Source organism: Canis lupus, chromosome 19 (assembly GCF_048164855.1).
Source record: "Canis lupus baileyi chromosome 19, mCanLup2.hap1, whole genome shotgun sequence".
NCBI lineage: Eukaryota > Metazoa > Chordata > Mammalia > Carnivora > Canidae > Canis > Canis lupus.
Window position 1 is genome coordinate 3,568,037 of NC_132856.1, and position 12,001 is coordinate 3,580,037.

The window sequence follows — 12,001 nt, forward strand, 5'->3', positions numbered from 1 at the left end:
TACCTTCCTTCCAATAAATCCTCATTTTGCTAAAGCTAGCCAAAATTGGTTTCTGTTGTTGCTACCAAGAACCCTAATGATACAGCAGGCATGACCCTTTTGCAATTAATAACTTTGAAATATATAAAACAGAAACTTTTACATAAGGTAAGTAGATAAATCCACAAAAATTACGTGGACTTTAAGGTATCTTTCTCAGAAACTGACAGATCAAATAGATATTTTTTAAAAACATAAAGAGATTTAGAGCTATGTTAATTTAAGCTAATTATAATTAAATAAAAGTTCAAAATCAGTTCCTCAATCTCACTAGCTATATTTCAAATTACTCAATACCACGTGCCTAATGGTTGCTGTATTGGACAGCATGGATTATATAACATTTCCTTTATCACAGAAAGTTCTATTGGACAGAGTTGGTGTAAAGAAAATGTGATATACACACAAGGAAAATTTTTTTAAAGATTTTATTTATTTATTCATGAGAGACACACACACAGAGAGAGAAAGAGAGAGAGAGAGAGAGGCAGAGACACAGGCAGAGGGAGAAGCAGGCTCCATGCAGGGAGCCCGACGCAGGACTTGATCCCGGGTCCCCAGGATCATGCCCTGGGCTGAAGGCAGCACTAAACCACTGAGTCACCCGGGCTGTCCACATACAAGGAAATATTATTCAACCATGAAAAAGAAATCCTGCTATTTTCCACAAGAAGGATGAACCTGGAGGACATTATGCTAAATGAAATAATCTGGACACAAAAAATCCCAAATATTATACCACATCACTTATATGTGGAATCTAAAATACTCAAATTTACAGATGTGGAGTGTGGAATAGTGGTTACCAGGGCTTGGGGTAGAGGGAATAGTGATGGTAGTCAAAGGCTACAAACTTTAAGTTTGTAAGTTCTGAGTAAGTTCTGAAAATCTAATGCATAGCATGGTGACTATAGTTAACAATCCTGTATTGTATACTTGAAATTTGCTTCAGTGCTCTCAACATGCGCACGCGCGCGCGCGCACACACACACACACACATATACACACAAAGGTAACTCTATGGGGTTATGGATGTGTTAATTAGCTTGATTGTGGTATTCTTTTTTTATAATAAATTTATTTTTTATTGGTGTTCAATTTACCAACATACAGAATAACACCCAGTGCTCATCCCGTCAAGTGCCCTCCTCAGTGCCTGTCACCCATTCACCCCCATCCCCCGCCCTCCTCCCCTTCCACTACCCCTAGTTCGTTTCCCAGAGTTAGGAGTCTTTATCTTCTGACTCCCTTTCTGATATTTCCCACACATTTCTTCTCCCTTCCCTTCTATTCCCTTTCACTATTATTTATATTCCCCAAATGAATGAGAACATACAATGTTTGTCCTTCTCCGATTGACTTACTTCACTCAGCATAATACCCTCCAGTTCCATCCACGTTGAAGCAAACGGTGGGTATTTGTCGTTTCTAATGGCTGAGGAATATTCCATTGTATACATAAACCACATCTTCTTTATCCATTCATCTTTCAATGGACACCAAGGCTCCTTCCACAGTTTGGCTATTGTGGCCATTGCTGCTATAAACATCGGGGTGTTGATTGTGGTATTCATTTCACAATGCATATCTTAAACATATACAATTTTGTCAATCAACCTCAGTAAAGCTGGAAAAAAGTATATATTCACTTTCATACCTAATTTTGTGTTTGTAATTTTGTGATATTTTCCTTAAAGAGGACCATCAAATTTGTATAAGATTCAGGCCCCACTTATTGGTCTCCTCAATAAGCTGTGGAAAATACAGTAATACCATGATGTCCTCCTTCATCCAACAGCCTAGTAGTTATGAGCACAGGTCTTAAGAACCACATATTTGGGTGCATATTCTGGCTCTGCCACTTCTAACTATATGCCTGTAGGCATAGCATTTAATTGCTGTAAATTTTTCCTAACCCATAAAACCGGAAAAACAATAGTACCTGCTCACCTTATTATGCAGATGATACAACATAATGCTTCAAATGCAGCCAGCACATTAAGCATAGTACACAGTAAGCATAGAATGAATATCAGCTCTTAGTATTTTATGATGTTTGGGGAGTGAAAATTCTGTCAGAAAATGCAGGAGAAAAAAGACATCTTCAGGGAAACAATATCTGCAAGAGTTCATGGTAGACCTCCTCTAACATATATACTTGAGGCACAAGGAAAAGTATCTCAGATGAAAAGTCTAAGATGCAAGATATAATGAAGAGCAATGAAAGTGTAAATATGTGGGTTAATTCTAAGTAAGCATTTACTGTGTAAGACAATAATGATAATGTCTTGCAGAGTGAAAAGTTACATAGAATTAAAATACACATCGGGCAGCCCGGGTTGCTCAGCAGTTTAGCGCTGCCTTCAGCCCAGGACGTGATCCAGGAGACCCAGGATCAAGTCCCACATCAGGCTCCCTGCATAGAGCCTGCTTCTCCCTCTTCTTGTGTCTCTGCCTCTCTCTCTCTCTCTCTCATGAGTGAATGAATAAATAAATAAATCTAAAAAATAAATAAAATAAAATACACATCAACAGTAGCTAATAAATTAGGAGGATAGTAAATATAATTGTTCTAAAGCCCTCCAAGAAGGTCAAGTATTGATTATCTTTAGGTCTTGATAAGCTAAGTATACATGTTTTACTTTTTAGGATAACCACCAAAAAAAACCAAAACAAACAAACAAACAAAAAAACCCAGAAATGGAGTTTATAACTTCTAAACCGTAGAGAGAAGGAAATAGAACAATAAAAAATACCCAGCCAATCCAAAAGATAGCATTAAAGGAGGAAAGAAAGAACAAGTGAGACAAGGACAATCCAGAAATGAGGGGGTAAATTTAAACTAAAATACTGATAAGTAATTGCATTAAATGTAAATGGACTAAATGCTCCAATTAAAAGACAAAGATCATTAGAATGGTTTTTAAAATCCTACTCTTTAGTATGTATAATATCAGTCAAAAGAATGCTAATGGAACTTATTCTAGAGTACAAGGATACTCAATGATAAATTTATAAATGGTAAATTTATGTGTACTTAATAACAGACTCAAAATGCATACACTAAAAAATGACAGTACTAAAAGGAGAAACAGATAAATCCACAATTTTAGTGGGATATTTTAACACAGCTCTCTCAGTAACTGGAAGAACAAGTACACAAGTCAGTAAATACACAGAAGTGTTGGCTAACATGATCTAATGAACGCATAGAACATTGCACCAACAACCGAGAAGCTGACATATATACTGGGTGCATTCACAGATGCCTTTCTCCTCTAGCTTCTGGTTGTGGTCAGCCAGTGGGAGGCAAGAGCAGAGATTGTTAAGTGAAAGGAGGGTAAAGTCAGGGCATTTACTGTCCCCACTCCCTCCCTGTGTGGTTGCTGAGGATGGCTGCTCCATCTTCCCCACCTACATCTGCTCCTGTCAGGCTGTACACTCCAGACATTGGCCTTCTCCAAGTCTAGTACCCACTCCTCCCTTTGCAGCCTCTCAGGTCTACGGGTGGTAATGGCCCTTGCTATTCTTAGTGGGTCTTCCTGAACCCTGCCCACACCTTTCCAACAGTCCCTTCACTAAATTCTCTCAAAATCACCCACTTAGGGTGTGCCATCTGTTTCCTGCAAGGAATACCCTGGTTGAGTATTAGCATCCCTATCTGCCTTTATGGAAATATAAGCTCAGGGAGGTCAGCAACTAACACAAGGTCACAAGCTGTATATCCTCTCTAGATGTAAAAATAAGGACAGTTTCATCCCTAGCTCCCAACATTAATAAATTATTAAATTTAGACAATAGTGTGCTCTGTTGGTATGTCAATTATTCAAAAAAATTTTAATGTGAGTTATAAGATGGCCTTTTTTAGTTTTTTAAATGTCAGAGACATTGTGTCTTCCATTTAAAGTATGCTTATTCTGTTGTTTGTCCAATTTTTGGTTCCTAATGCCTGTTAGAGGAAGTTGTTTAATAGGGTGAAGCTGACCTCTGAATTTCATACCCCTATATTTTGTCTTCCTACTTTGCTATTTTTCAGATAGACATGAAGTTATCTCCAAAGAAATATTGGAGCTGGACCCATGGGAAAACCAATGGAATGTTGTAGCCATCAATGTCCTCATGCATGACAGTTATGATGTCTGCCTGGTGGCCAGGATGAACCCCCGAGACCTCATCCCCCCACCTTCAGATCTTGTGGAAGAAGGCGGTGAGCACTGAAGTCAGTGTTCACTGTAGGACCTCCTGCTATGTTTGCACAGGAGGCATTAGGGATGGAGAGAGCCCATAGGCACCAGCCAGTCGCCCCGAACGTGTGTGTGGCATACTTAGCAACCCATGTGCAAAGCAGTGTATGCTGGGTGCTATGATAGGGAGTGTGCAGAGTCTGTGCTCAGGGACCTCCAGTTGGCTGGGATGGACAAGACATTACAAGGTCAAATGTGGCAACAACACAGGGAGCACACAAGGAATGAAGAGATGGAGGGACCTCACGCTGCTGGGGACTCAAGGACAACATTGCCAAGGAACAGGCCTTTTACTGGGGCCTTGAATGGTGAGGAAGAAGCAGTCCCATGGGTGCAGCTCATGGGGACATCACAGAGACAGCTGAGCAACGGCCTAAAGCTGGGTCTGATTGCCTGGGCTATAGGCTCTGCTTCTAAGGCTGGAAAAAGAGGTTGTAGATAAGTGATCAACACTTGGAAAACCAAGGACTTTGGACCTGGTCTCCAAGCAGGGGAATCATCTCAACATCTTCTGAAGTTAAAAGAAGATTTCTCTTTGTGTTCTGTTCCAGTTTCAGTCTTACAGAGACTTTCTATTCTGGTGTAGACACTCTTCTACTTCAGTGGCGTTGCCCAAAATGGGGCTAGCAGTGAACTGCAAGTTCCAAACAGCCCAGGCACTCAAGCTCGACCACAGTGAGCAAAGAAACTGCACCCTCAGCCAGGTCTGTGTCAGGGACAGGGATGGGGAGCTCTGCTGTCCTGGCCCACTCTGCAAGTGTCCTGGACTAGACTTATCCAAGCTGCCCTTAAGCACACATGACCTCCTGCAAATTGGCCCTGGCTGCATGCAACTGGCCTAGGCCATGGATAGACCAGGCTCTGGAGTGGAGGAGAGAGGAGGTCCATCCTCTGGGCTGCCTGCTGCCTGCCGTCTTACCCAACCTTTGTAATATCTTCCCCAAGATTGGAACTAGAAATGGAGCTGCCTGCTTCAGCTCACAGTTGAGCATGATCAGAAAACAGCCACTCCCAGAATATATTGTGGAGTTGACATTTAAATGACACATGAGGAATCCATCTATTTTACTTGCCATCCATACTTCTGGAAGCACAGTGGATTCAAAGACTGCATTTTGGTAGCTGTTCCTCAATAACTTCTCCAGAGTTTCCCATTGCACAGGGCTCTTTTTTAAACAGGAATGGTCAGTAAATTCCCTAGAACTTTCCCAGAGGGAGACAATGCTAGATTGAGATAGCTCTTCTCTGATGCAGAGCTGTGTGACCATGATGTCCGTCAGTGCATCCTCCCAGGTCCCAGCTGCTAAACCAGGCAGATGAGGCAGGTCTGTGGAAGCTGGAGCCAGATGGAAACCTGCTTCTGTCACCATGAAGAGGATCCCCACTTAGACCCAGTGCGGGTTGTCCCCAGGTAGGCCAGACTTCCTAAAGTCAAGGGCTGTGTCTGTCACTTTGCAGTTGTGCTACTTGGAACCTACAGTGATACATCTTTTAGATGCATTGGGTTCGAGATCGAGGCTCTAGTGCCAGGGTTGCTACTTAGCTAACTCTGTGATCTTGGGCCAGGTAACCTTTCCAAAGCCTATTTTCTCCATATGCAGAAAGGGAAGAAAAATCATTTTAGAGCTGGTATGAGGACTGAGTGAGAGAATGCTGAGCAAAGTGCCTGTCAGATACTAAAATACTAAACAGCCTTTAGCTGCCATTATTTCTAGTATCATTATCACTGTAATCTGCGTTGTCCAAAGCATAGTGCCCACAACCCACTGCTTGAGTGGACTCTCGTGGGATGGAGAGGAGCTGTGCATTTCATTTGAGATAGTTCTTAATTTCCCAGACTCGGCCACTCAGCTCCTCCAGGTGGTGTGCAGATAAATAAGCATCAGCATCTATTTTAAGCGTGCTTCTTGTCTGACTTTCATATTTGTAATTAAAAACAAGATATCTCTACCCGCCTGCTGTCGGATATTGTCAGAGATTCACCTTCGAACTCCTACCACTCCTGTTTTCGTTTCTTCATGGGGGGACATGTATGTCATGGACCACTCTTAAAAAAACTTCGACTGTTTGCCAGTTCTTGTCTTTGCAAGGCAGGATTTCTGGACACTGAGCACAGAACATAGCAGAGAAATGATCTGGAGGCTAAGGCTGGCAAGAGATGGCAGCTGTCAGTACACCTGGGTCCTGCCTATGCCCACCAACAAAGCGCCACTGTTCTCACCAAATTGACTTTATAATGAGCAAATGCTTTCAATTTGACCTTGCAAAATAAAAATGTACTAATGAAAGATCACTTTTGTTGCTCTTCATGTTGCAATCCAATGTAGATTTCTCTTGAAGAAGGAGTTCCTGTGCCCAGGAATTACTGAGCATCCCAGGGAGGGCAGGGAGGGATGACCCACCAGAAAACCACAGGAAGCAAGCAAGGCCCAGCTTGGACCTGTGGTGGGGTGGGGGAGGGCAGGAGGTGCCCCACTGCTGGGACAGTTGAAGCACAGGAGAATGTCAGGAAAAGGGGATGGGGCCAATCACAAAAGACCTCAAATGTCATACCAAGGAGCCCGTCTCTACCTGGGCACCCTGGTTTCAGGCAAGAAGTCCTACAGGAACATCTCTCCACAGCGCAGTGTGGATGGGCAGGGTAAGAGCAGACATGGGCACCAGTCCTTGTCACTGACGCCAAACTGACCTCAGGTTCGAACATCGAGTCCATTGTACAGAAATGGAGGGTGTCTGTGGTTTTCTGGCCGATTCAGAGAGGAGGGAGATACTGGGGGCTTTACTACAGGAGCATGGCCAGTTAGCCAACACCAAAAACCAGAAAATCTTCTAAGGGGTCATGCCCTCTCCACCAGTGACCCTTAAAGACAGCCACCACCCAGATGGCTTTAGCCATTCACACCAGGCCAGGGTGGGGACCACCAAGATAGAGGAGAGACTTTATAGTCAAGTCACCCCACTTCTTTCCTAACCCTAGCAACCCCAGCTGGTCTCCATCCTTGTTTGCAGCAACAGTAGGCTGTCCCAGCTCATCAGGAAACCCTGCACGAACCAGTTATGAAAGCCTCTCCTTGCACCATGACTAACTTAACAGGCCATAAGGCACAATCTCCACCAAAAGGACACAGAGGGAAGTCTCCAGAGGGACTTTTGGAAAGGTTTTCTCTGCTGAGTCTTTTCAAGTCTGAGTGCCCCCAGAGGGGCAGCCACAGCCCTGTGGTGGCGAGGAAGCAGATGGAGACAGCACCATTTGGTCCACAGATGGGGACAGGATGGGGGTATGGAAAGACCCGGGTCCTGGATAACACCCTGGAGCCACTGAATGACCCAGCCATGAGGCTTTTTGCTCCATGCCACTTGTTATGATAAATATGCCCTAGAGTTCAGGCCCCTTTGAGTTACTTACAAACCAAGATTTCCTGATACTCCAACCTTCCCCCGCCAAAGCCACTTTCTCTTGGGATGACATTGGACACCTCTGCCAAAGGGGAGGACTCTAACAGTCCCGGTTGCTGGGATGTCTGGTGACTTCATTCATCGCAGTGAGCTAAGTTCTGCATGACTGGCCAATGGTTTCTGAGCTACCTTTGCAGTATTTGCCTCTCAAAACTTCAACATTTTTTGTTTACTAGGAATCTCACCCACCACCTGTTTCTGTGAATAAAATGTCACCTGAGCACAGTCACGTTCCTCATGTATGTTTGGCTTTCCCACTGCAGCAGCAGAGCCCAGGGGGTGTCATGGAGACCTATGGTCCACAAAGCCTAGAATATTTATGATCTGGCCCTTCACAGAAAAGATTTGCCAACTTTCAGTGCATTCCATCAAATTTTCTTGAAGAACAATACTGAGCTAAGGGAATATATAAATTATAAAGGAAAATAAATGCCTATTCTTTGTCTTTACCTCTTAATCATGGTTCCATTCCATTCTGCTTTCACTCAACAATATAGCTGAAAGGGAGCATTCCATACACTATCTTTTTACCAGCTGCATAGGATGCCATCACAGATTTGACATAATTTCAGTTGTTTCCCCCAGCTGTTATCCGAAGGGGGGCGGATCTGATCTTTGATTCTACAAGAACTGGCACCAAATTCCAGGCTGATGGTTGTTTGGAAGGTGGGCTTTCATTGGCACATAGGTTCTCTGTAGAAGCCAGGAGCCTTAGAGACAGATGCAACAGCCTGTTGCACATGGTCTCAAGCCACTTAGTGGTATCTGGGCTTACTGAGAGATATGACAGGTAGCAGTCAGGTTGGGAAGCAGAGTGGATTTGTGCAAAGGCTGGCCTGAGCCGCACAGAGAAGCTCACCGGGAGGTGTGGTCGTGCAGGTGTGGCCGCAGCCCTCCGTGGGAGGCCAGGCCCATCCTGCAGCACTGAGACCCAGCGGTGGGTCACCTCCTCTGGCAGTGGAGCACGGGAATAACGTATAGTGGGAAGGAGCAACCAAAGCTTCTGCCACCATGCCGAACCCAAGGTTCTTCACCCCCAGGGGCACTTCCTTTGGGTCAGAAGTGTGCTGTAAGGCCCAGCAGCCCCACTGATCGCCTGTTTCTCTGCCTTCGCTGTGCTGTGCATCTGCGGAGCCACATTCTAAGGGGAGCATGCAGTGTCTGAGGGGCCAACCCGGGGAGGCTAGACCAGGGAGAGGGCTGGGTGGAGGAATGTCTCCATGGCATGGATCCGACAGGTCCCCACTCCTCAGATGGAGCCACTCTCCGCCTTTCCCCATCTCCATCTGGCACGCTCGAGGACCCAGCCCTGAGCTAGGCACGAGGCACTACCAGGGTGTCCTGAATAAAGCTGGAAGCCCCTTGCCACGGAGGAGGTGCTCAGAGGGGAGTCCTATGAGAAGGATCACAAAGCACCAGTAGTCCGTGAACCTGGTCTTTCCACTCTTCTGAGCTGTGATGCAGGGCTCTGCCCTCTGTGGGTTCACGTTCTGGAGGAGGGAAGAATGCAAACACAGTGAAATGACACCTCGCGAGGGGTTAGAGTCTACACCCACAGCAGGAAAAATGCAGCATGGTTCATGGTATCCCTGCATTTGTTTTCTATAGCTGCCAGAACAAATGACCACAAAAAAAGGGGGGGGGGGTTCGAAGGATTAGGATGTACACATCTGTGGAAAACCATTATTCTGCCTACCACACTGCCTAATGCCTAACATACCCATAGAATACGTCTGTGCACAACTAGTACAAGATTTCAGGGCACACCAAAGGTTGGAGGCCCCAGGGGTAAGAAGGCAAGTATAAATGCAGATGCATGACCATGAGAGCTGTGGTTACAGAGACCTCCATGACATCCTTTTGGGAGTTGGGAGGGTCAGCAAGAAGGAAAGACCCTCCCTGCCTACAGGGTTACTTCCACTCTGCTTTAACATGAAACCTCTGATATAAGCCATAAGACTCAAATAAGTGCAGTAACCACCAAACACAAGCCAAGTGTTGTACAAGCAAAGTGACAGAAACTGCTGAAGAAGCCCAGGAGAGAGGACTCTTGACTTTAGGGGATCCTGGGAGCTCATAGGGCAGGAAACCCTCAGGCTTAGGTTTGCTGGATAGACAAAGAGAAAGGGTATTCTAGGCTCAGGAGCAGCCAGGCAAAGGCCTCAGGTTGGGAAAGGGCCTGGTGTGTTCTGGATGCAGAAATAAGCTCTGTGTCGACAGTATATGGACTGATGGCTGGAGAGGCAGACTGTTTCAGGCTGGGAGGGAACCTGGGGGTGGACTCATGGAAGGCAGCATGGGATCTTATAAAGATCACCTTGCTGGCCATACCTCAGGATGGACAGGAATGGCCCACCTGATAGAAGGCTGCTGGCAGAGTCCAAGCAAGAGGCCAACCAAGGCGGAGCAGTGGGGATGAAGACAGACCCTCACATTGTTCAAGGACCAACTGCATGGTGTAAATGAGTAGAAATGTAATTACAAGGTACCACTTGGGTCTGAAGTGAATGATTTTTTTAAAGACATTGTTTCAAGAAATGGGCAGAAGACATGAACAGACATCTCTCCAAGGAAGATCTACAGATGGCCAATGGACACGTGAAAAGATGCTCCACATCACTCAGCATCAGGGAAATACAAATCAAAACCACAATGAGATACCACCTCATGCCAGTTGGAATGGCTAAAATTAACAAGTCCGGAAACAACAGATGTTGGCGAGGACGCAGAGAAAGGGGACTTACACTGTTGGTGGGAATGCGAACTGGTGCAGCCACTCTGGAAAACAGTATGGAGGCTCCTCAAAAAGTTAAAAATAGAGCTATCCTATGACCCAGCAATTTCACTACTAGGTATTTATCCAAAGGATAAAAGTATAGTGATTCTAAGGGATACATGCACTCCAATGTTTGTAGCAGCAATGTCCACAATACCCAAAGTATGGAAAGAGCCCAGATGTCCATTGACAGATGAATGGATAAAGATACACTGGAAGGGAGGTGGGGGGGATGGCGTAACTGGGGGATGGACATTAAGAAGGGTATGTGATGTAATGAGCACTGGGAGTTATATGCAACTGATGAATCACTAAACTCTACCTCTGAAATAAAACAAAATAATAAATAAAAATAATAAAAGACAACTGACTGTTTAAAGTAAAACTGATAACAGTTATTGTGGGATTTATGACATATGCAGAAGTAAATTATGTAACACCAACAGAGCAAAGGAGGAGAATTGAGACAAAAGTATATGCTATTAGGAAGGTTTTGTGCTGTATAGGAAGAGGTATAATATTATCGGAAAGTAGAATGCAGTAAGTTGAAGGTGCATATTGTAAATCCTAGAGCAACCACAGCAAAATAAAATAAAAAGATACAGCTAACAGTGGTGATGATTAAAGGGGATACTAAAACAATTGCTAATGCAAAGGAGGCAGGAAAAGAAAGAAAAAGCATGAAGAACAGCAGACAAATCAGAAATGAAGAGCAAGATGGGAGATGTAATCACAAACATATGGATACCTACACTAAATATAAATAAGCTAGACACTCAAATAAAAATTCAGAGAGTGTCAGACTGAATAAAAAGAAAGCAAGACATACCTTGAAATAGAAGACACAGGCAAACTCTAAAAAGATGAAAGAAGATCTCATCTAATCAGGGCACCTAATCCCTGCACTATACTCCCAGCAGCATCAGCTGATGCAAACATAATGCAAGCTCATCTGTCATTGTGGGACCCAGGAAATTAAACAAAATCCCCTACCCCTGGACAAGCAGAGCAGGACTGACTCTATTTTGGGCTGACCTGCTTATTACTTAGGGCACTGCCCCGCCCTAGTCAGAGACCAGGGCACACCCTAACCGGAAATCCAGCTCAGTGGACCAGCATGACTGTGCAACTTTCTGCGTATCCCATGGGCCACTGGCCCCAATAAAGCTGCTACGCCTCTTAGTCTCGGGGTCCAAGTCCCTGCTCCGCTGCGTCGGGTATACTTGGACCCAGGCTCGAGCTTGTAATAAACCCTCGTGTGGGGATCCCTGGGTGGCGCAGCGGTTTGGCGCCTGCCTTTGGCCCAGGGCGCGATCCTGGAGTCCCGGGATCGAGTCCCGCGTCAGGCTCCCGGCATGGAACCTGCCTCTCCCTCTGCCTGTGTCTCTGCCTCTCTTTCTCTCTCTCTCTCTCTCTCTCTGTGACTATCATAAATAAAAATAAAAATAAATAAAAATAAAAATAAAAATTTAAACCCTCGTGTGTT

The 12,001-nt window shown here is 44.8% G+C and overlaps 1 protein-coding gene across 6 annotated transcripts in view; it reads left to right on the top strand.

Annotated features, from left to right (window-relative positions):
- The window catches only part of KBTBD12 (kelch repeat and BTB domain containing 12), a 78,667-nt gene extending 72,091 nt beyond the window's left edge, over positions 1 to 6,576 (top strand). For 5 of the 6 annotated variants that reach the window (XR_012011460.1, XM_072784882.1, XM_072784881.1 and 2 more), the window contains one exon: positions 4,076 to 6,576. Coding sequence is in view for 4 of the 6 variants with exons in the window: in XM_072784884.1 (XP_072640985.1) it covers positions 4,076 to 4,257 (182 nt within the window). In the remaining 2 variants the exon portion in view is untranslated. The remainder of the gene's footprint in view (positions 1 to 4,075) is intronic. The other variant, XM_072784885.1, reaches the window with a different exon arrangement.
- The last annotated feature ends 5,425 nt before the right edge of the window (positions 6,577 to 12,001 follow it).